General features: G+C 53.8%; 2 protein-coding genes across 2 annotated transcripts in view; both read right to left on the bottom strand.

Annotated features, from left to right (window-relative positions):
* LOC144151501 (uncharacterized) overlaps positions 1-21,950 on the bottom strand; it is a 210,090-nt gene that overhangs the window by 134,547 nt on the left and 53,593 nt on the right. The window lies entirely within an intron of this gene.
* On the bottom strand, positions 560-21,796 carry Sra (RRM_RCAN_like domain containing protein Sra). The gene is made up of 4 exons (XM_077684373.1): positions 21,432-21,796; positions 17,204-17,377; positions 5,493-5,673; positions 560-3,355 (listed from the first exon to the last, which is right to left on the bottom strand). Exons 1-4 carry the CDS (start codon positions 21,597-21,599, stop codon positions 3,204-3,206), a joined length of 675 nt encoding a protein of 224 aa, XP_077540499.1. The 5' UTR covers positions 21,600-21,796; the 3' UTR covers positions 560-3,203.

Genomic DNA, 21,950 nt, shown 5'->3' with positions numbered 1-21,950 from the left:
TTGAGAAATTGTTGCTGCATCCATCAACTTCTGCAGAAAAGCATGCACGGCAGCCCTTAAGAATGTGGCGCATAACCAGGCAGCAAGATATTCACGGGCTCTGAAGCATTTCTTGTCTTTGCACGTAAAAAGTACGATTCTTGAGTTTTAAAAGCCCTGGGTTTACTCGACAGTGTTAAAACAAATTATAAGAAGTTTCGCCACCTATGTGGGAGGCATAATCAGTAACTAGTTTGTAGAGCCAGTGCTTTTGAAGCTCAAGGACAATGTCCTCTGGCTTTTCGAATATCTTCTCGCAACCATTACAAAGGTAACAACGCACCTTTTAAACAATGGGCAATTACTTAAACAGCGACATTAAGGAAGTTGCCTGAAGTTTGCAGACATTTCCATGACCCTCCTCTTGGTGGTCACTGACCGCTTCCGAAGCACACCTTCCGACTCGAAGCAAGTGCCTGCAAGCTGGCACAAGCCGCTCAGGCTAAGGAATGGGACAAGGTACGCACAAGTCAATCAAATCGAAAATGAAATACTCAAGTGACCACAGGGGCTGCAAACCGAAGGAGAAGTTCTTTAATCACAACAACAACAACAACAGTGGACCAGCACGAGATGGGGAGACTGCCAGCCACCCCGGGCGAGTATTTTGTGCCTGGGATGGCCCCAGTGCAGCCTGCTCTCCAGGGCCCTGCGAAGCGCGACTAGAGTGGCGAGCTTTTCCAGCACACGCCAAGTTCTCGTACTTCACAATAAAAGCGCGTCCCTGTTACAAACCTCGCACTTTTTGCAGTATTTGCTTGAAAGAAACGACAGCCATTTTGACGCTTCTCTACTTGAAAGACATTCACTGAAAACTTGCGTCATCGCCCCTGGGTTCAGTCACCTCTTGTTGCTGGGCCTCACTGAGAACACCGGTGAAGGCCTAACAGCGCCACCGCGGCCTGCGCTGCACTGCAGGGCAGACAAAGCGGCTGCACTCAGCCAAGTTTCTCTCTCCTCGTTCTCAGAGTGCCACCAGCCAGCAGCGGTACGTGGTTCATCAAAGATTTCTGCCACTCGTTTTTTCCCTGATCGTGTTCAAGGGTAACTCATTCGTTTCTTTCACCCTTTGAACTACCCGATTTCCGTGCAGACGTTGAAAAGAAAAAAAAAGCTGTGCGGTCACTCAGTTTACAGCGGTGCAGCATTGCTTCGTACTGACGTTCCTACTGCCTGCCACTTGTCTGCAATTTTGTTCAACCAGCCTCATGTACAAGTTGCGCACCCCAGAGACCCACTGAGGTATGCACAAAGATGGTTATGGCGTGGGCCCCCACCAAAGCACACTTGAACTGTGTACACAAATCACTTTGTCCAGTCCTGCCCCTCTAGGTGTAGCAGGTCCAACTTGGGCAGGAACGCTGGCACAACGAGCCAAGGCCCAAAGCAGCTGTGAGCGGCCAGCTCAAAGCTAGCAGACACTTTTTCACAAGCTTACGCAACAGGGGCAAAGACCTTGGCTCTTTGAGCAAACACCAAGGGGAATGGTAATTAGAGCAAGCAGCGCGGCACGACGCAGTAGCCGCGCAGGGCCCGCAGGTAATGCATGCAGCAACTCTGCTGGCTAGCCAAGGAAGGTTGGGGCTTGGCGCTAGTTTGTTTCTCCACACTGTTAATTCCTTACGGGGGCTGGATGCGTGACCCAAACATGAGATCAGTGCGAGAATGCACCGCTGCGCTTGTACGCTCCATTCAGGCAGCACATACAATATATAACACACCCGGGCCGGCGGCACTTACAGAGAAGCCCTACACTGCAGACTCAAAAGCACTGGCAAGAAGGCCTACAGCAGTGCGCCACTCCGCTGAAACTGTCAAGTGCCATTCAGACAACAGTGAATAAGACACACAGAGACAAAAGTGTTTCTCGCAGTTTTTTGAAAGGGGCTACTACGCTGAAATTACATGCAATAATTTTGTTTCACTATTGCAATGGCACACCCAATTGAAACCATTTTAGCAGCGAAAAAAGACAGTGACCTACAGAGAAGCAAACAGAACAATCGCTCAACCATTACACAAAGCCAAGCTAGAACAATGGTTTCTTGTCAAGTAAGCGAGAGTCCTAACTTTGTGGCTATGCATGCCCTTACCAAGTAAGTCTGGGCCAGGGATGTAAGCAGTGTTTGCAAGCCTCTTAGCACAAGGTCATCACACAGTCCGGGCTCCCCTGCACGATACTGCCAGGTCTCAACTAGGCATCTGTCAGAATGTGCTTGCTCCCCCTTCACGTGCACCCAGCCCATCTCCGGGTCAGCACAAAGCCAAACCACCAGGGAGTATACAAAATAGGCAAAGACAGCGTATGAAAGTGGAGAGCAGAGCTGTGAAGCCGCATAATCGACAAGAAGTGTGGCCACTGCAGCTAGGCGGCTCGGCCAGGCTCCTCCCATTTCAGACGCTGCTGGCTGTGCAGCAGCCGCTGTTCGAGTGACGCCCTCTAAACTGTCCCCCTGATGGCAGTTCTGCTGCCAGGTGCAGTTCAGCTGTGCCTCTGCACAAGCTGCAGATTCTTTCAAGCAAGCTATAGCTTTGGGCAATTCATACTGAACGTTCACTGCACACAAAAGAAGGAAATACACCGGACAGCCAGGACAGTCAATGAATGATTGACCCCGTGAGCAGCCCGCCAACAATGTGTGTAACCGTACAATTGGCCAACACAGTTGCGGATGCACTTTGTTGTTTCGTCAGGCATCTGTGCACACAGAAGCACCGAACCTTGGAAATAATCGAGGCGGGTGAGATTGCACGTGCTGGCGATTACTGCGTGAGCATGCCCTGCCTTTCGCTCGCTGAGAAAGACACGGCGATTCACTGTGGACGTGTGTTGTATGACGGAAGGGGTTGGGTGACCTTGTGGTGCGGTGGTTGTATATGAGCACGTTTCTCCCGAATAAATTTACCTGCAGGTGTGCATTGTCTCGTGTCCTTTCTGCCATCTCTTTTGTGCACAGTGAACATTCAGTGCTCGAGATGGCAAGGCTAGCCTATGCAGGCCAATGAGTAAGCTGATTCCACGCAATGTTCGCTTCAGAGCTGACAACCTCAAATGGCAGCCGTTGCTCCTCCTGCGGAAACGGCTGCAGTGAAACGAGCACTGCACCTTGGAGAGCGATGTAGCGACACGGCGGGGGGCCGCGTGCAGCCGCAGCAGCAGGGCCCTAGGAGCAGTCGGGGGGCGGCCGGTCGGGGCAGGGGGTGTGGATGAAGCTGGGCCGCTCGGCTCTGGGCCCCGCCGGGGTGGGCTCCTCGCAGACGTGCACCACGATGGCCGGCTGGGCGTCCGACGGAGGGTGCAGCTCGTGGGCCTCCCCTGCCACCCGGAGGGGGCCACCGTCAGGCAAGAGTCACACGCTCGGCACAGCGCTACAAATCACGGGGAAGGTGGTAAACTGTTCCCTAACAGGACACGCCTGGCACAGCAGTGGCCCGCCCACTGTGGCAGGGTCCCTTAGGGAGCGCGTCGGCTCTCACGGCTGGTGCCCAGCACCTCACAGAGCAGCCGGCCTGCACGTGGCCCCAGCTTGCGGCTGGGCACCTCCGTCATGCCCCCGTGCAAAGGGCGGTGCAGTGGCGAGCAGCGCGTGGAGCAGCCACAATGAACATGTTTTCGGCCTCTGGCAAGGACTGCTACTTGGAGTCACGCAATTCCACAACACGCAATCACAGCGGGGGTAGAGAAAACAGACCATCAAGGCACCAAAAGAAGCTTTTAGCTGGTTTAAGTTATTTCAGACACAAAAACACTAGCTCAAGAAAACAAACATTGTACGAGCGAAACATAAGTGTAATTACCTGCCTGACAGGTTTACGACTTCTTTCCTGCAGGTTTGACCAAGCTTCTGAGAGCTTCCTCTGTCCCTCCTTCCGAAGACTCTGGCCACTTTGCACATCAGTGAAGCACGTTTTGCTCATGCCTGTCGAAATCAGCCTCGCTCTCGCCGCGTCGTTCTTCCCACCTTGGCCTTCAAGGCATGCGACATTTCTGAGAGCCCTCTGCTGCGGCTGCTGCACTGCGGCCAACTCTTCCCGAGGATGGAGCAGAGGCCGTTGACACTCGAGGTGCAGACACTAGCTCGACCCCGAATTGCACGCCTATTTCCACTGAAGCCTCTGTCTACATCTGCGTTGCCATGCGAGAGGAATTAATAGCGCTGTTACAAGTTCTCCCAGTAATGGGTATTTACTTTAGGGCCCCATCACCCAGCTTTAGCTCAAAGATGTTTGGCCAAGACTCGTCCAGCTGATCAATGTTTTCTGTCCTTACAACGCTGAATCCATCCATTAAAGAGGACACGTGGTGAGGTGCACTTACTAGCGAAAGCTCCTCAGCCAAGTGGAAAGACAACTTCGCTGCTTTGATGATCGACTAACTGGATTACGCCCCAGCTGTCAAACCTTAGTGATTGACCCTTAGTTACACCCTAGACGCAAAGTTTTACGTGCTTTAAGCACGGACGCTCGCTGGTTTTTAATGTATTGGAACATTCCAGTCACGTCTGCTGCTGTCTATTTTGCGCCCATTGTATGCCACGCAGCAAATTTGACTGGTCAGCTGGAGCTCTCGAATCATCCAATCGTGGAGCCTCACTGAATCTCAATCGTTTTCCTCTCGCCAAGCATAGTGAGAAAGGCCCCGCAACCTGGGCGGCCACTAGGCACCACAGTGAGGCACGCATCTCCAGAACAAGGGTGTTTTGCTGCCCTAGTTGGGTGCCTGCTTTCCAATCGTCTTAAATGGGAGCTGTGCTCCCAGAAATCCCATTACGGTGGCGGAGGCCACAAGGCGTGCAGCCTCCCAGGCACGACCAAAGGCCCGTCTTCAATCAGTCAGCCCAATGCATAACATGTGCACACATCGTGGACAACCAGGAAACAGAGAAATGGAAATGCTCAGGCACCACCTCGTGGATAACGACAGTTACTTCCGTTTCCGTCCCCAGTAAAAGCCGCCACTCCCGTGCGGCGGTTTTGGAGCAGACGCGGAGCCATTGTTTGCATTCTGGAGTGGAATGGAGCAGGGTGAGGCAGCCTGGCGTAATGGGCGCAGCAGTTCCGCCACACCCCTCCACGGGGACGTCCTTGGGGGACGCAACCCTGGGCAAGGAAGCCACCTCCTGTGTGCAGCCTGATGGTTCAGGGGCATCTGCTTGAGATGCTTGGTAAGTATTGCGAACACCCCTGAACACTCCGGCCAAACAAGTTCTCTGAGGGACTCCAAGCCCAGCCTCCGAGCTGCAACCAGCCTGCGCGACAAACCCACAAACCGGGGCTACCGACACAGCGAGCTCACGTAAAGGTGGTCTCTAGCACCAAACTGGCAAGTGTCTGCTGGACACGGGCTGGCAATAAAGTAGTACGGCAGCAGGAAGGCATTTCCCCCCCACAACTGCCCTTGGTTCAAGTGGCGGCCCAGCAGAGGAAGCGAGAGCGAGCGAGAAGGGACCCACCGGGCGCCATGCCGGCCAGGGCGGCGATGATGTCGTAGTTGATGCCGGGCTGCTGCTCCTCAGAGGGCTCCCAGCCCACGGGGGGCGAGGCGGGGGGCGAGATGAGGAACTGCCGCTGGGGGGTCGGCGGCCGCAGGTGCCCGTCGTCCTGCTGCCCCTCCTCCGGTGGCGGCGCGGAGGCCTGCGCCACACAGCCCTGCTCAGACCACGGGAGACTGCTGGGATTTGTGCGACAGCCCCCGCCACTGCCCTGGACGCCCTGCCTAGTCCCCGCACCCTGGCCTTCCTTCCCCCCGGTGCAGCGCTCAGTGGGGCTCGGGCAAGAAGTGCGGCTACACCACACTGGCACAGCGTGCCAGCTCGCCTTCCCAAGGGGCCACGTGGATGCAGTGCACCTGCCTGTTGCTGCACTGCTTCCCTCTACAGGGAGGACTGCTGATGAGCAATCACTCCCTCACTCTGACTGCGTGCTGAAATTCCCTCATGACCAGAACTTTAGGCACGAAAAAGCCAGGTTTTAGGCGCCCATAATAGGCACTGAGATGTGCCATTTAGGCACATATAGGCACCCATTTAGGCATATACAGGCTCAATTCCTCTTTGCTTCAGAAGCACATTTTAGCACCAATCTGACTTGCAGTGAAACCGCAGACACATAATGTGCTGCGGGAAGTAATTTCATTTTCTCCCGTAAAATAAACAGCACGAGAGCTATTATTTTAAAAGTTGCGTGTAATTCACGGTTATTCAACACCAAACGACAAGATTGAAAGCCATGAAAAGCCACACGAATCTCAATGATTTGCTGCTTGAAGTTCCACCCCCTTTCAGTCGATAATTGTGCGGGAAAAACAATGCTCAACGTCCACTGAAGTTGGGGGAACATCCTTGTACTTGGGGACGCTCCGTAATTTAATTCCATTTGGAATATCACAATGTTTGCTGCTCAGAACATCCTGCAGTTATTTTAGCACGGGGAATCCAGTGAAGTGAAGTGAGAGAGACTTTACTGATCGCCGGCAACAGACGTAATATCTGCACTGCGCTCGATCCTGGTGGCCTTCTAGGCAGCAACCCTTTCGCTACTCACTGCGGGTGCAGACACCCTTGTGCCTGAAGGGAGGGCCCGCAGCTTTCTCTCCGGCGCTGCCATTCAAGAGCCGCGAGGACCTGCTGGACGGCTGAGAGTTGAAGGAATCCAGAAATGTTATGTCAGGCACATTTCATCAACCGGTCCTTCAAAGATAAATGGCGGATCTGTCCTGGACCTCCAAGATGAACTCAGCATTCTTAGACAGAGTGGCGCCAAATCTCTCAGCTGCTGAAATGCTTTCTGCTAAGAATGCGAAATAAGCACACGAATGCGCCCTGTCACGTTGAAGTGTAGCGTGGGACAAATACATTGGGCTGTGACGCATTTGTCCATTGCAAAGCTGTTGATAAAACCGGAGTGATTATGGTATAGTTTTCCGCCCTTAGCCGAGTTGTTTAAGGGTAACGAAAGGCTCTGGTTGAAGAGGCACAATCACTAAGTACTGCCTGAAGACACAATTGCGCTTCGAAAAAAGATTCCGCGTGGCTGTCGAACGTGAGCTCACTTGGACGCACGGAGGCTGCGAGGGGCCCTAGCCGGACTTTTTTCTGTTGTGTCTGATTTACGAGGTACACGTTCTGGCCAAGACTGTCTTAGATCAGAAGGATTCGTTGACGGAGCAGAACGAGCTCCTCAGCTCTTCACAACGCAGATGAATCCCATGGATAGTACAGGGAAGTGCAATACAGTACTTCTGCAGAAATTACTGAGCTATTCTGTTCTGCAGAAGCGGATGGCTTGTGAAGCTGCAGGAATAACTAACTATGCGCTATGTACTGATTATCAACATTCGACAGCACGCAAGATTCTTTGCAACTAATTCCCTTAATGCGAGGTTCCAGATGCCCTTAAAGATTACCCGGCCGCGGCAGATGACGGGTGTCACGACCAGACTACTTGTTAAGTGCTGAGATCCCCATTCCTAAGCTCCGTTTCTTGTTCCTTCTTCGTGCTATGCGTACTGAATCGTGCCAGCCGCCGGTGTACGTGTGATCAGCGGCTGACAGTGCACGTGTTCGTGGCATCACCTTAAAACTTTGGTGTCTCAGATCTGCACATGGTTTCCCACAGAAGGCGTCTTGGAGGTTGGGCGGCATAAACGCGGCTGTGCCACGTTCACTTTTTGTTTGCTGCCTTTTTATTCCGTTAGCAATAGATATGGCACGTGGGCAGAAGTTTTCCCTGTTGGTCCGTAAACACAGCACGTCAGAAGGACATAGAACGAGAGTTTGCGCGGACCGGGGTGACGTCGGCGAGTTCGGCTGCAGTGTCGCTGCGCACGGGTTTCTGGCGGCTCGGCCGAGGTTGCGAGTTCGAGATGGTGGCGGCTTGGGCACCGTTTGGGCTTCTCGGCGTGCTTGGCACGACGCGCGGATTTTTCTCACAAACGGCGTGAAACAAATGCCCCGTTGCGGGCTTCTGAAGCGAGAGCAGTGCCTGCAGAACATCCACTCAAAAAAATCCAAAAGAGGCATATATAACACAAAAAAGGCTATTTTGGGTGCCAAAAATCCCGCATAGTCAAAATAGGCACGAAAAAGCCCATACAGTCAAAATAGGCACTATAGGCACAATAAACTATTGCTTAAAATGCTCCCCTTCTCTTAGTTCGCACTGATATGTCAAATAGGCTTGATACGGGCTGAAAGAAAAAATAGGAATTTTGCCTAAAGTTCCGGTCTCTACTCATGACAGACCCAGAGGACGAGGCACAAACTGAGTCGACCACACTATACCAGTGGAATAGGCCAGCTGCTCAACCTAGTAGAGAACACGGCTCCATGTGGCTGTGTGCCTCGAGCATTCCCACACAAGGGCAATGCAAACCATCGGGTGGACTGCAGTGCTCGCAGCTTTGGCCTATTCTTCACGAACCAGATTGGTGTCAATACTGACGTCCCCTTGACACTTCCCCACTAGAGTAAGTTTCTCTGGAGGCTTCAAAAGTGCAAGAAGTAGGGTTGTATGGTCGCAATGAAGCTCCCCTGCAACTACACCAGCCATGCTAAAGCAGGTTTGTACATAAAATATGCACACCAAGCAATTTCAAGCTGTAAAAGGGCTTTACTGCACAACCTTGCCTGCTCCAACTTCCTTGCACTCGGGCCAGCAAATTGCGGAAGCATCGCTAAATCGGTCCCTACTCGTGCTCGTTCTGGCAGCCACTGTAAGCCACTGTGGCAAGCTGAGTGTTCGGGCTTGCAGCATCTTCCATGATGGGGCCCTGGGAGTCCACAGGCAAATCCTCTCTCAGAAGACGCAGCCTGTGTAGCAATGTCTCTTCACTTCGGCGAAGACGAGGAGCATGACTGACCCAGAACTTCCGCTCTGGATCGAGCTTGTGAAGGCGTTCATGTCGATGCTGTGGGTCCGACGAATGCAAGGCTGCAGCTTGTTTACGCGCTCTGTAGAGCATCGCGTTAGCATCCTACCTTGTGATAGAGTAGAATTGACTCGGAAGTATCTTCACACAATCGGACGAGAGGACAGCCCAGACTGCCTTCTGTGCGGTTGTCCTGAGACTATCGAACATTTGCTTAGTGCTTGTCCAAAGTACTCTAGTGAGCGAATGAACCTTGAGACAGCTTTACTATGCTTGGACACTCGCCCTCTGTCCGAACAAAAGATTTTGGGCACGTGGGCTGACAACAGGAAGCAAAGCCTAGCCGTTAAAGCCCTGCTTACATTTATTGGCGACTCCTCTTTGGATTCTCGCCTCTAGGTTGCGACAAAATTGAACAGACTGCGAAGTAATGTCTGAGCAGTTTTTTTTTTTTAATGGATGATAGTCAAGTGCTTAAAAGTGAACTGTAGTCATCTGATTCAGCGCCCTGTTGTACATGAGACGTTTTAGGTTGACTGCTTGTACATAGTTCATTTGTCGCTTTCATTGTCATTCCCCATACCTTCCATATTCATTCCTTTCTCTTTCTGTCCCCAGTACCCTCCCCCCAGAGGGAAGTAGCAGGCCCAAGATCAATTTCTCAGGCCGACCTCTTCTCCTTTTTCAATAAACATATTCTCTCTCTCAGAAGCAGCGCTTGCACAGGTGGCCGGCCGAAATGCATCACTCAAACGCAGCCACCCCCGCTCGAGTCTCCTCGCACTGTTTCAGCGGGGAACTGGAAGGAGCAGAGAGGACGCCTGGCACCAGCACGAGGCCGAGGCAGTGGCACCTCGCTCTGCTGTGACCCTAGGCACGCCCCCAGTTGGCCAGGGATGGGAGCAGCCAAGGCGTACCAGTACAGCGGTGTGCACCCTGATCAGGGCTTTACTGCGCCTACACAGGCCTCCCTGGAAAGTTGGTCCCAAAAATGCAAGCTTTTCTGGCACCTTTTTGTGACCCGTCGACCTGTTTTTAGGTCAAATTTTAACCGCAAGGCTGTTCTTCATGGGAGGAAATGCTGCCACAGAGGGCACGGCTTGGCCTGGCGAGAGCAAGCACAAGTGCAGCAAGTTGAACGAGACGCTTGCATGGGCAGAGTTGAGCAAAAAGGAAACATTATGCCCACTTGAGGCCAGACATGCGATATTTGCACCGTTCTCTCACTTGAAAGTGTGTGGGTGCTTGATTTCTGCAATAGCAAATAAGAAAATACGCTGTGCAAAAACAGAAAGCGCTCGGGGCAGCCCCTCGTGGCAGTGTTCCACGTTGAAAAGTACCAGAAGGTTCCACCAGATGGCGCCAGCAGTGGAACACTGAGAAAATGGATAGCTGTCGACGGGAATCGATCTTCCGGCATTGAGAAGTTCCATGAAGCTGAGCCCTGTGATGAGGGAACAGCAGGCAGATCCGCTGTTAACATCGGCCTCCCCGCATCAGTGGAGCTGGCCTCATTTTTTGTGCAAAGGAGCAGTTGCTGCTTTCAGAGCAGACACCAGGAAAGCCACACTACTTAGTGCCTTCACCCATTGTTTGTTAAAGCGGCCATAAAGACACAATACAATTTGGGTCAGTTTGAAAGCCCTGGGTAACTTGCTCAGCATCACTCTATCTACAAAACATGTCTTTTAGCAAAAAAAAAAAAAAAAAAAATGCTAGAAATATTGAGAAATTTTTAAATTGCATGCTACAGAGCCACAATTTGGGCAAGCACAAGTGATGCAGTCAAACGGAATTGCCAGTCATGTTACTTGGCGTCGGCTGCCAGTGGCACAGGCCAGGTTCTGCGAGGACCGGAGAGTGGCTGGGGAGTGGCCACTGCCCTGCCGAACATCTCCCTTACTCGCTACAAGACTGCGATAAAATCGGGACCAAGCCGTGCTGTCACGGAAGCAGTGTGGGCCAGTGGCTCCAGTGGAGGTCCTTGGCCGGCCACCAGCCAAGGCCCTGGCAGCACCGCTGCACAGCAGCCCCAGCCTAGCAGGCGGCAAGCAGCAGCGCCCTCCCCTTGCACGGCAGCAGAGCACGGGGGGCCATCAGTAGTGTAAGGTCCACTTACGAGATTAGCTGCCAGGCGCCCGAGCTGCGCTTGAGAACCCGCCGCTCTGTCTAGCGACGTAGCACTGCCAAAACTGCAGAGCAGTCGACGCCAATTCGTCACGGCACGCAAGGGAGACGGATTGTCTGGCCCACCGCATACCACAAGGATAATCCCCCATTGAGAAAGCAGACAGCGCCACCGGATTCCGGGAACGTCTGCTAGACGCGCGAAGGTGGAGGGATTACCGGTGTCGGGACGAGCGCCGCACGAGTCTCCATTGTTACCACGTCCCGGTCAGCATGACGCACAGTCGCGTCTTTCGCTCTCATCCCTCGGGGTCGTACGCGCCTGCTGGCCCGTGAGCGGTCCATTGACCCAGAGATAGCGGTGCCTCATTGAATATTCCATGGCGTGCTGAGTGACAGCTGTCTACGTGAATTTGGGCACTCCCTTGCGCGTGTACAAACGCTACAGGGGCGTTCCCGACAGAGGGTGATCTCGAGGTTTTATAAGGCCGAACTTGGCTGTTGGAAATCGTTCTCGTCTGAGCGCCGAGCTGGGCAGTTCCCGGCGGGACAAGGAGTCTCGAACGTTAAAGCTAGGTTGGGATTTGTGAGCCCCCTAGTCGAGGTTAAGATCGCGTCGGAGGTTAAGGGTACAGCGCCGTACCGGGCACCTAGACGGATCTTGCGGCGAGACAGGGTCTCGGCCGTTGTTTCTCGAGCGGTTTATGTACGCTCCGAGAATAGGAGAGTTAGACGAAGTTGAGGAGCTCGAGTGATTTGTGCGCACTCGGAGCTAGCGTCTAGCTGAAGTTTGAAGTTTTTCTTTTTATTTCTCATGTACCCAGTTTTCGTACTGTAAATAGCTGTGTATAAACTCTTCGTTTCATTTAATCAACCCCAACACCTTGAGTTCGTCAGTTCGACTGCCATCTCCAAAAACTTCAACACCATCGCCCTGCCAGCCTCCTGCCAAATCAACCGGAGCCCGGGCAATTGGGTTCCTGATCTACACCGGACTTCGGGGAAACGATCTTTACTGGCGCAGTCGGCAGGATTTGGCAGAAGAAATCACCAGGCCGCAACCAGGGGCAGCAAGCAGCCGCAAGCCCGCCTTCATTGGCGGCAGCCGAGCTCCGCGCGGAGTGGAGCAGCAGAGCCAACCAGCGCACGGGTCCAACGACGCGGCGGCCGACCACCGGAGGTGCGGGTGAGTGGGATTTCTTGCGCTTCGTTGTGGCGGTGTAGGCCGAGACTGGGGTTGCATGGTAGTCACGCGGAGCATGCTGGCGAACATGGTGGAAGGGGACAGAAATGGTCAGACGCATGAGGCGCCACCTCAAGGAGGCTCGGTAGCAGGAGGATCTCCCCAAGTGGAGTCCAAAACAATGATTATTCGACGAATGGAATTGGAGTTTCAAGAGCGGGAGAGAAAAGCAGCGCGCGAAGCCGAAGAACGGGACAGAAAGGCAGCGTGCGAAGTGGAGGAGCGAGAGAGAAGAAAGGCGCGAGAATTTAAGGAGCGCATGCAAAAGCTGAAGCTCGAATCTGAAGAGTGGTTGCGAAGGTATGAGTTGGAGCTGGAGCGGAGAAGGCAGACGCCCTTGCGCTCGGACACCCGCGAGCAGAAACAATGGGGCACAGACCCAGCTAGCTGTATAGCGACAGCGAAGTTGAATGGTTCCGGCCAGCGTTTGGAGGTTGTACATTGCGATGACAAAGCAAGCAGCCGTGACTCCCTACACGAGGATAGCATTTCCGCCAATGTCGAACGCACGGAGATGGATATTTGGATGAGGAGCGACGAGGTAGGTGCGGCCGGTGATACCGTAGAGCGGTGTAATGAAGTGATGCTCGAACATGATGAGCAACCTCGCAGGCAAAGTTTGGGGATAGAGCTGCAGCGCATAAGGCAGAACCCGTCGAGCGGGCCCAGTTATGCACTGACAGCAAAGTTGAATGGGGGCAGCCCGTTTTTCAACTTCAAGCCGCGCGAGAACAAGATAAGCGGCTGTGGCTGCGCACAGGTGGCGAGCGGCTCAGCCGGGAACGGCTGCATGGAAAGAGAGGCGGGCGCGAGGAGTGTTCAAGCGAGCGCGTCCGGTATAGGAGCAGAGTCAAAGGGTAGCCCCGTTGTTGCGAGTGTAGAGCCGCCAGCTGCTTTTGCACCGGACACTGCGCTAATGCATGCTGAACTTGCTGGCACGGGCAGTACCCAAATTCTAATCGGTGGACCGGAGGAGACTGGAGTCGCGCAGGAAAGTCTTGGGGCCCGCCACGCGCCCAATTGCGCTCGAAAGTTGCACGAGAAAGCGAGCTCCGTGTCGGGCGTTCAGGAGCTCGCCCAGAAGAGAAAGGAGATAGAAGACAAGAAAGCATGTGACGAGACGGAGCGAAAAAGAGGCGGAGTTGACGATCAGGCTGAGGAAAAGCAGGAGCTACAGGCGGATAAGGGAGCTGAGAAGGTAGACTGGGTCGAACATGCAGAAAAGAGAAGAGAATGTGCGAGAGAACGCGAGAATGTGGAGGACAAGGAGGTGAGAGCATTTGATGAGGGTAGGAACGATACGGAGATGTCACGTGGGTTTGGTAGTCTTGATGGTGAGAGTGTAACCGAGGAGGCCGATGGAGAACACGAAAACGCAGGCGTGGAGACCACGAAACCAAGAGTGAGAGCTCCCGAGGAGGTTGCGAAGGAGAGGGAAAAACCATGTGAGGAGGCAGCTACAGTTGAAACAGAGGAACAAGACGCAATCGGCGATCTCGCGAAACCGGTGTCCGAGATAGAGCTTCGTAGCTTTAGTGTTGGTGGCGGCCATTACCGAGATTTAGTCGGGAGCCGCGCTGGATGGGTTGACGCACTAAGTTCTGCGACCTGGCAGTGTGTCACAGGCCCTAGTTCTGAGTTGTGCCAGGATGAGTGCGTGCTGGGACAGCCAAAATACTGTCTTCGTCAGGCCACTGCTCAGAATGCACCTAGCGTGCACGAGCGGTTTTAAATGCGAATGCATTTCTTGGTCGAGCCATGTCAGGCGCCGTGCGGCGTCCACGCGCCCGCAGGTGTTATCTCTCCGCTCTCACCCCCTCTCCCATAGCAACAGCTGCGAGCACGCGCGCTCCTCCTCTCCCCTAGCAACCGGAGCAGGTGGTGTGGGCGGATCAGCGGCGAGTGAGTGGAGAGGAGGAGCGCGCTCGGGCATGTGAGGGCGCTCGCATCGCGGGAGCTAGCCGGAGCTCCCGCGTGTGTGGGAGAGTGTAGGCGAGGGTAGGCGCGGTGCTTCGGTGCTTCTCCTCTCGACGCTCGCCCCACTCTCCCATTCGCTCGGTCGCAAGTATATATAAATGGAATGTCTGCCGGCAACGGTATCTCGAGCAAGAAGTGTAATACAATCCAGTTTGAGCATTACATTTCTCGCTGGAGGTGACGTCACTGTAGTGGCTTCAACGTCATCTTCAACCGGAGGAGAAGAAGAAGCGGAGGACAAGGCTGCGAAGGCTGCATTCGCATTTCCTCACGATTCCCTTCGGGGAGGTGGCGTGAATTTTTTTTGGTAATGACGGGTGCTTGTGAGGTTGTTGTGGGGCAGTCTGTGCGTAGGGGAAAGAATGATCCCGAGAAGGTTCTTGCGTTCGCGGGCCGACATTCCGCTCCAGCATCAACCCTGTCCTCACGCTGCCAGCGCGCCGCATTGCCTTACGTTGGGGCATTAGAGAGGCATGGCCACTTGGCCTATGGGACAGGAAGCGAAGTCGCATTTTGCGATACCACTCCGTCTTCCCCGAAGTTGTGCTCGCCTCGTGGGGCTAAATTGTCGAGACTTGCGTTGACATTGCAGCGCTACGCAGTCTGGATCATCTGCAGAGGGGGCTGGAAGTACGCGAATGCACTCTCCTGCTTTCAGATTGTTGCTTGGGGAGGCTAGTATTGTATTGCCTCCGAGTCTTAACACCGCCACGACGAACGTGAACGTTCCCGTTCACCCGTCCTTTTTCGTCGGTGGTGTGTGTGTATGAGTGTGTGCCGCGGTTGTGCGCGACGAGATGCCTTGAGTGCTCGATCCGTGCACCGAATTCATCGATCCGCGCACCGAACTGAACTTTCTGTGCACCGCAAGTGAGCGAAAGCACAGCCGAACATTCTTGAAGGAACGTTATCAGGCTACGCCGTCAAGGAGGACATTTGCGCGCGTGCGCATAGTGGCAATGCAAACTGTCTTAACGTTTTATTTTTGTTTACTGCAAAATTGCCCGTGTTCTTTGCCAGTCCTTATTCCTTTTATTCTTGTTGTCGAGTGCCGGAATGTGTGTGCGTGTTTGCAGTGATAGGGCGCATCAGTGTTATAGGTTGAGCTGTCTTGTTGTTCGTGGCGTTTACACGCCCCAGAGACACGACCCAATTTCTTTTTACCCGCACTTAGTGTTTTTAGGATTTTTTTTGGTGTGTTTCCGGTTTGCTAGAGTATTCCGTCCCCCTTGAACGGCTAGTGAATAGGTTGTGCTTGTAGTTTAGGCGAGAGAGAGTTCGGATCAGCTGCAGAAATAGAAGGGGGCTCATTTGTGGTTATACCTAGCTCCTTCCACGTGTTTTTTTTTGTTTGTTTGTTCCGCTGTTATTTCTGAAGGTGAGATGAAACGAGTGGCCCTTTTAAATTCTTTTCGGATTGACTGAACCAAGAGGTCCAGTAACCCTCTTAAAGGGGGGAGTTGTAAGGTCCACTTATGAGACTAGCGGCCAGGCACGCCAGGGCTGCGCGTGAGAACCCGCCGCTCTGTCTAGCGACGTAGCACTGCCAACACTGCAGAGCAGTCGACGCCAATTCGTCACGGTGCGCAAGGGAGATGGATTGTCTGGCCCACCGCATACCACAAGGATAATCCCCCATTGAGAAAGCAGACAGCGCCACCGGATTCCGGGAACGTCTGCTAGACACGCGGAGGTGGAGGGATTACCGGCGTCGGGACGAGCGCCGCACGAGTCTCCATTGTTACCACGTCCCGGTCAGCATGACGCACAGTCGCGTCTTTCGCTCTCATCCCTCGGGGTCGTACGTGCCTGCTGGCCCGTGAGCGGTCCGTTGACCCAGAGATAGCGGCGCCTCATTGAATATTCCGTGGCGTGCTGAGTGACAGCTGTCTACGTGAATTTGGGCACTCCCTTGCGCGTGTACGAACGCTACAGGGGCGTTCCCGACAGAGGGTGCTCTCGAGGTTTTATAAGGCCGAACTTGGCCGTTGGAAATCGTTCTCGTCTGAGCGCTGAGCTGGGCAGATCCTGGCGGGACAAGGAGTCTCGAACGTTGAAGCTAGGTTGGGATTTGTGAGCCCCCTAGTCGGGGTTAAGATCGCGTCGTAGGTTAAGAGTACAGCGCCGTACCGGGCAACTAGATGGATCTTGCGGCAAGACAGGGTCTCGGCCGTTGTTTCTCGAGCGGTTTATGTACGCTCCGAGAATAGGAGAGTTAGACGAAGTTGAGGAGCTCGAGTGATTTGTGCGCACTCGGAGCTAGCGTCTAGCTGAAGTTTGAAGTTTTTCTTTTTATTTCTCATGTACCCAGTTTTTGTACTGTAAATAGCTGTGTATAAACTCTTCATTTCATTTAATCAACCCCAACGCCTTGAGTTCGTCAGTTCGACCGCCGTCTCCAAGAACTTCTGCCAAATCAACCGGAGCCCGGGCGATTGGGTTCCTGATCGACACCATACTTCGGGGAAACGATCTTCACTAGTAGGTTACAGTGGCTGCCTAGGAGCCCACCAAGCCCGGAATGCCAGAGGAGAGTGCCAAAGGCCTATCACAGGCCTAGGCATCCTCCCGGGACCGCCCCCTGCCCAGTGGGCAGCCACAGGGGAACCACGCTGGCGGCAACAGGGACACGCAGCCATGGAACATTAATTACAGGCTCCCAGCTTCTTCACAAAGACTGTGTTTAGGGAGGGTCTGTCGAAGGCTTTATATTACGGAATTTCGGCCTGGTTTAGTTCAGTGTTGTTTCGTTGGCAAGTCTGCTGGACGGGTGTCTTTTTCCCAGCCCTCCCAGCCGGGTCCGAGACAGCCACGTATGCCTTCGCAAGCCTTCGCTGCTGGCTGAGCCTCGGTCCGGTCGTTCTCTGTTCCCCCCCGTGCACGCAGGGCAACGCGAAGAGGCACTTGGAGGCGCGCCCTGGCCGGCCCCACGAGCAGCAGCCGCTCACCTGGGCAAAGTAGCAGTTGAGCGTGCTGTTGTTGAAGGGCAGCTGGTGGCAGCGGATGCGCGCCTGGGCCGCAGAGTCGGGGCTCTCGAAGGTCACCCGCGCCCGCCGGAAGCTGCGGAAGTAGCCGAAGCTGGCGCCGGGCTCGATGCTCGCAAACATCTCCTCGAAGCGGGCCTGCACACGGAGGAGGGCCCTGGGCTGCTTCACACTGCCTTAGCCGCCGCTGTGGGTGAGAGGAGCGTAGGGGAGCTCGCATTGTTTGCAGCCACTCGTGCCTCAACGACGCCGGCCGTACTGAAAACCGGCACTCTAAAGGTGCGTCAACTCCTCGCCGCAATCACAGAGTCACTGCATCGCGACATTTCCTTTCCCTCTGTCCCGACATTCCAGTGACTTTTTGCTGGGTTAGCTTAGCTTGGCTTGGCCCACAATAAGCGGAGCCCCTTCGCTTACTTTGCCCCTCTCAGTTAGCTTTCAAGCACCAGGCGCTTCACGAAGGATGAAGGCCGCTGTGGCCTCGAGTGCTGTACGCAATGGCTCCACTGGGCATTGTTTCAATGCTCGGCCCGTCCCGCAGTGCCACTGACGGAGAAGTGCTGTCTGGCCACCGCACCTTCAAGGAGAAAATCTATGATACCTAAAATAAAGCGCTCTTGCTCCCAGCAAACTTTGTAATGTATGGCTAATAAAGCAAGCTGGCAAGCATTTTCGTCGCTGGTCTCCTTTTCCAAGTGGTTGCTACAACTGCAGACAGTGCAGAACACAATCTCCCTCACAAAGCATGCGCCAGGAAACGATGTGGAGCGGCAAAGCTGACCCTGTGCTGCAGTGAAGTTGGAATTGACAAGAATTGGAAGAAAAATAACTCCGAGACAAAAAGAAAAAATCCCGACTGCCGCTAGCCATTCTGGATACGGAAACGGAGCCATGTGCACCCTGGGAAATCACTGAGCGACGTAGCTGCAGGTTTTTTCAAAAATTAGGCTCAAAACCAGGGTTGCAGCCATCGCACAAAGGGAAAAAAAAGTTGTTTTCCCCGTCTTTTGTTATAAGAGAAGCAAGATAAAAGTTTTGCTTTGTGGCTTTGATGCTCTACCCCAGTAACCATGAAAACCGACCCAAAGCATTAACCCAAACCCAAACCGACCCATTAACATTAAATTAACTACATTAAACCCCAACTCATGGTTGTGAGTCAGGATTTTGGATAGCTAAGAGACAACAAAGAAAGAAACAAATTGGTATTCACAAATGCGGAGGAAGATAGCAGAACCGACGAATTGAAATGATCTTGATTCACTGCGCCAACAAGTGGAAGGTGCTTTGTGGCAGACCAGTACTACTGTTCCAAACAGGCACTATGTGAACGCATTTTCCTCTCCAGTCTGAGGGTGCAGATGCATACTTGCTGGAGTGGGTTTCTCGAGCTGCGATAAGCCCTGTGTGCCAGCCCAAAGGCGAATACTTTCCAAAAAATATGCCCGCATGGAGTCAGCTGAAATGAAAACTGCAAGGGAGCACAACTACACGCCCAGAGCCAAGTGTGCACAGCCGAACAGACAAGTTCCATAATCACACGTTGCAATTCTGTTTCTCCCAAGCAGAAGCCTTTGCCCTCCCTGTTTGGGCACCAGAGGGAAACAGGTCCAGGACAGCTGCCCCCCGTGGAGGCGGCTGGCCCGCGGCCATTTTCTTAAGAAGCCAGCGTGTGGAGCTGTGCTCTGCCAGGAGTCCACGTGCCTTCAATATCCGCCCCTCTGGTGGACCCACAGAAGGTCCTCCTGCCCAAGACACAGGGGCCGGACAGAACTGAGCAGCCATGCTGCCAGAGCCATGCAGGTGCTGCGCCCGAGGACGTCCTTCCCAGCCAGAGAGGGATTTGCTGCTGCTTTGCAAATGAGGAGCAGTTGGACACACTTTGCAAACATCGTAAAATACGCTCGCACCGCACTTCACGTTCATAAAACCCAGTTAGCACAAGTGACACATTCTGATGCAAGCGGCGCGAGTGTCAGGGCACACAGCATTGCAACGCTGATTGTGGCTTGCTGCAGTGACCTCCGCAGTTGCCACACGAGGTTACAGCACATGGAACAAGGTACTACTTCAAAATGCCACTGAGGATATTTGCAAAATGGCAGCACTGATGCAAGGGGATGCAACTATGTTTGCAAAAATTTGGCGCTGCTGTATTCAATTCATGAAAGCAGCTCTCGCATAAAGCTTGTGTGAAAATATCGCTACTTTAAGAAGAGAAATATCGGTGAGCCAGTTTTTCTTTGGTTCAGAAATTTCAATTATTCAGGCCCACCATGTTCAAAAACTTATCATGCGGGTATGATGTTGATTGTGCGGTCTAACACACTCACCCGGACCATGCGGCACGCCGTAGCGGACTCCTAGCTTAAGTTTACTTGGGCGACCTACTTTGGCACACCAAAATTGTGCACAGGCGTTTTCACTTTTCGCGGTGAGTGCGACGTAAAAATGACACCCATGTGAAGGGAAGCACTTTGGGCCAGAGATGGCGGACACGAGAGGTCAAGCGCTGGTTCGCGTAGTCTTTCCCTGTTGCGCTCTACACGCGTGCCACGGAGTACCGACTTGACCAGGTTATGTCGGAACTGCAAGAACTCACACTCCTGTGAGGAACTCTCGCCATTTGCCAGCTTTCCTGACAAAGCGATTCCCTTCGTGCTGCACTGCGACGTTTCAGGAGCTGCACGTCGTGCTCTCTGCTGCCACTTGTCTTCCTTCCCGGTCCCTTGTTGCACACACCAAGTGCTTCCACAATCACGTGCCCTTTCGAGAATCACAGCCTCGTGAAACCTTTCTCCCTGCTAAATAATCCCAAAGGGAACTTTGCTTCCTCCCCGATATCCTGAGATTACAAACCAGAGCTCGCTGAAGTTGATAATTGGAGTGGGGAGCACCCCTGTGGCTTGTCTGCCACCCAGGCAGACAAGCCACAGGGGTGCACAGTCGTTGTGCCTACGCGCTTAATCTATGTAAGCAAGAAAAGAGCGTGACCTTTTCCTTCAGGCGTACACTGTTCGCTCACCAGTCACCGATCCTCACCGTCAGAGTTTGTCGATTGCACCCCCACCGGCCCCCTCGAAAGCTGGCTTCCCTCGTTCACAATGCTGTACCCCCGTTCACAGTTCCAGGGCCCCGCAGAAAGGAAGGGCGCGAAATTTCCTTCGCATGGCCCGGTGCATTGGGGGGCAAAAGGGGCCGGAGAGCGTCGGCTGCCGCCTCTGGATTGCCACTTGTCTTCCCCCGATGCAGGCCAAGCCCCATTCGCGAGGGCACTTGTCGTGCACGCGTGCGCTTCATCGGCGCACGGGGGCGGAGAAGGAGCGGGGGAACCGAGTGTGCCTCCAAATGTAGCCGCCGGCTACATCTGCCCACTCAGCAGATACATGCGAGCACGAGCCGATGCTTTGGAATGCGACAAGTTCATTCTACGGAGCAGCAGCGTGCAATGGGCAAAGGCTTTTCCCTCAATATTTACGGGCATTTAAATGTGGCCAAAAGCCCACGACAGAGAAGGGGAGTCGCAGCTGATGCTGCCCACGGTGAACAACGAAGGTTCCCACAAGCTTCTGTGGCCGTGCACGTTTACAGGGGCCGCTCGGGAGTTGTCTCCGTCTGTGTGCGTACGGCGAAACTAAGCGGAGCGAAAACTGCGCACGGCTGCTATGCTGGATATTACTGCACACGAACAAACGCTGCCAGCCGTCGCCACAACGTCCCCACTTGAGAAGCAGCTCAAAATGCCACAATCAGACGGCTGGCTGGACTGAACGAACACTTGCGTGATCATTAAATCGCGCCTCTTGATCGCGCTTTTCTAAAGGTATAAAAGGAAAAGAAAAAAAAAAACATGTTGCCATAACTCTTCCGTTTCGTGTAACGAGCGCAACTTCCCCAACAGGACCGACTTCTCAATGCGGCAATACGACGATGATACAATTTTTAAAACTCCTTCCGCGCAGTTCTCGCGCGACACAAGCGCTCACTTCTAAAAGGGAATTCCGACTTGGAATTCTTCCAAGCATGCCACACACGATTGAATCGTGTAACCTTACCAGTGAGAGAAAGAAAAATTTGGCGCCGCACGAGCCAGGGCCACCGGCTCGGCCAATTCAAGGAAATCTCAGCCGGTAAAGCGGTGTCGATTCGGCAGCAGCCCAACCGTCACGTAAAGAGGTTAAAAAGTACGCACCTTTTGTTCCGGGTCTGCGAAGACGCTAACGTCAACGTTGGTAATTATGAGCGAGGTGGGAAGGTCAGAAGTATCCGCCAAGTCGTTCAACAGCGCCTCGCAATCTTCCAAGGAGCCCATCGGGCCGCACTCTTCCATGACTCCTGAGCCACTGTCACGAGTTTTCATTATAACGGCACCTGGCGCCCCGCTATATCATCAAATTATCCTCGCGGTTCTTCCACACTTATCACGGAGATCGCACAGTGACGAAGACGGAGCAACACACCGTCCGGATCGTCCGGATGGCCCTACCTGAAGGCATAGAGCGCATAGAGCAAGGTAAATGTGACTGGCCACTGGACTGGCAGCGCTGGCAGCGAAGCCAGGGGTAGGGTGGCTAGAATGGGGAGGTGTGAAGACCGGCCTCCAGAGGCTGGCGCCAAACCGCGTTCCTGCCGCACGGTGCGCTGCCGGCAGGGGCGCCGTCGTTTTTGCGGCGTCTGCATACCGCCGGGTGGGGAAATGATTCGTCGCGCT

Source organism: Haemaphysalis longicornis, unplaced genomic scaffold (genome assembly GCF_048455015.1).
Source record: "Haemaphysalis longicornis isolate Haplotype H1 unplaced genomic scaffold, Haemaphysalis longicornis Haplotype H1 scaffold_9, whole genome shotgun sequence".
Taxonomy (NCBI): Eukaryota; Metazoa; Arthropoda; class Arachnida; order Ixodida; family Ixodidae; genus Haemaphysalis; species Haemaphysalis longicornis.
Note: the sequence above shows the minus strand (reverse complement) of the source record. Positions and strands in the feature narration are given on the sequence as shown.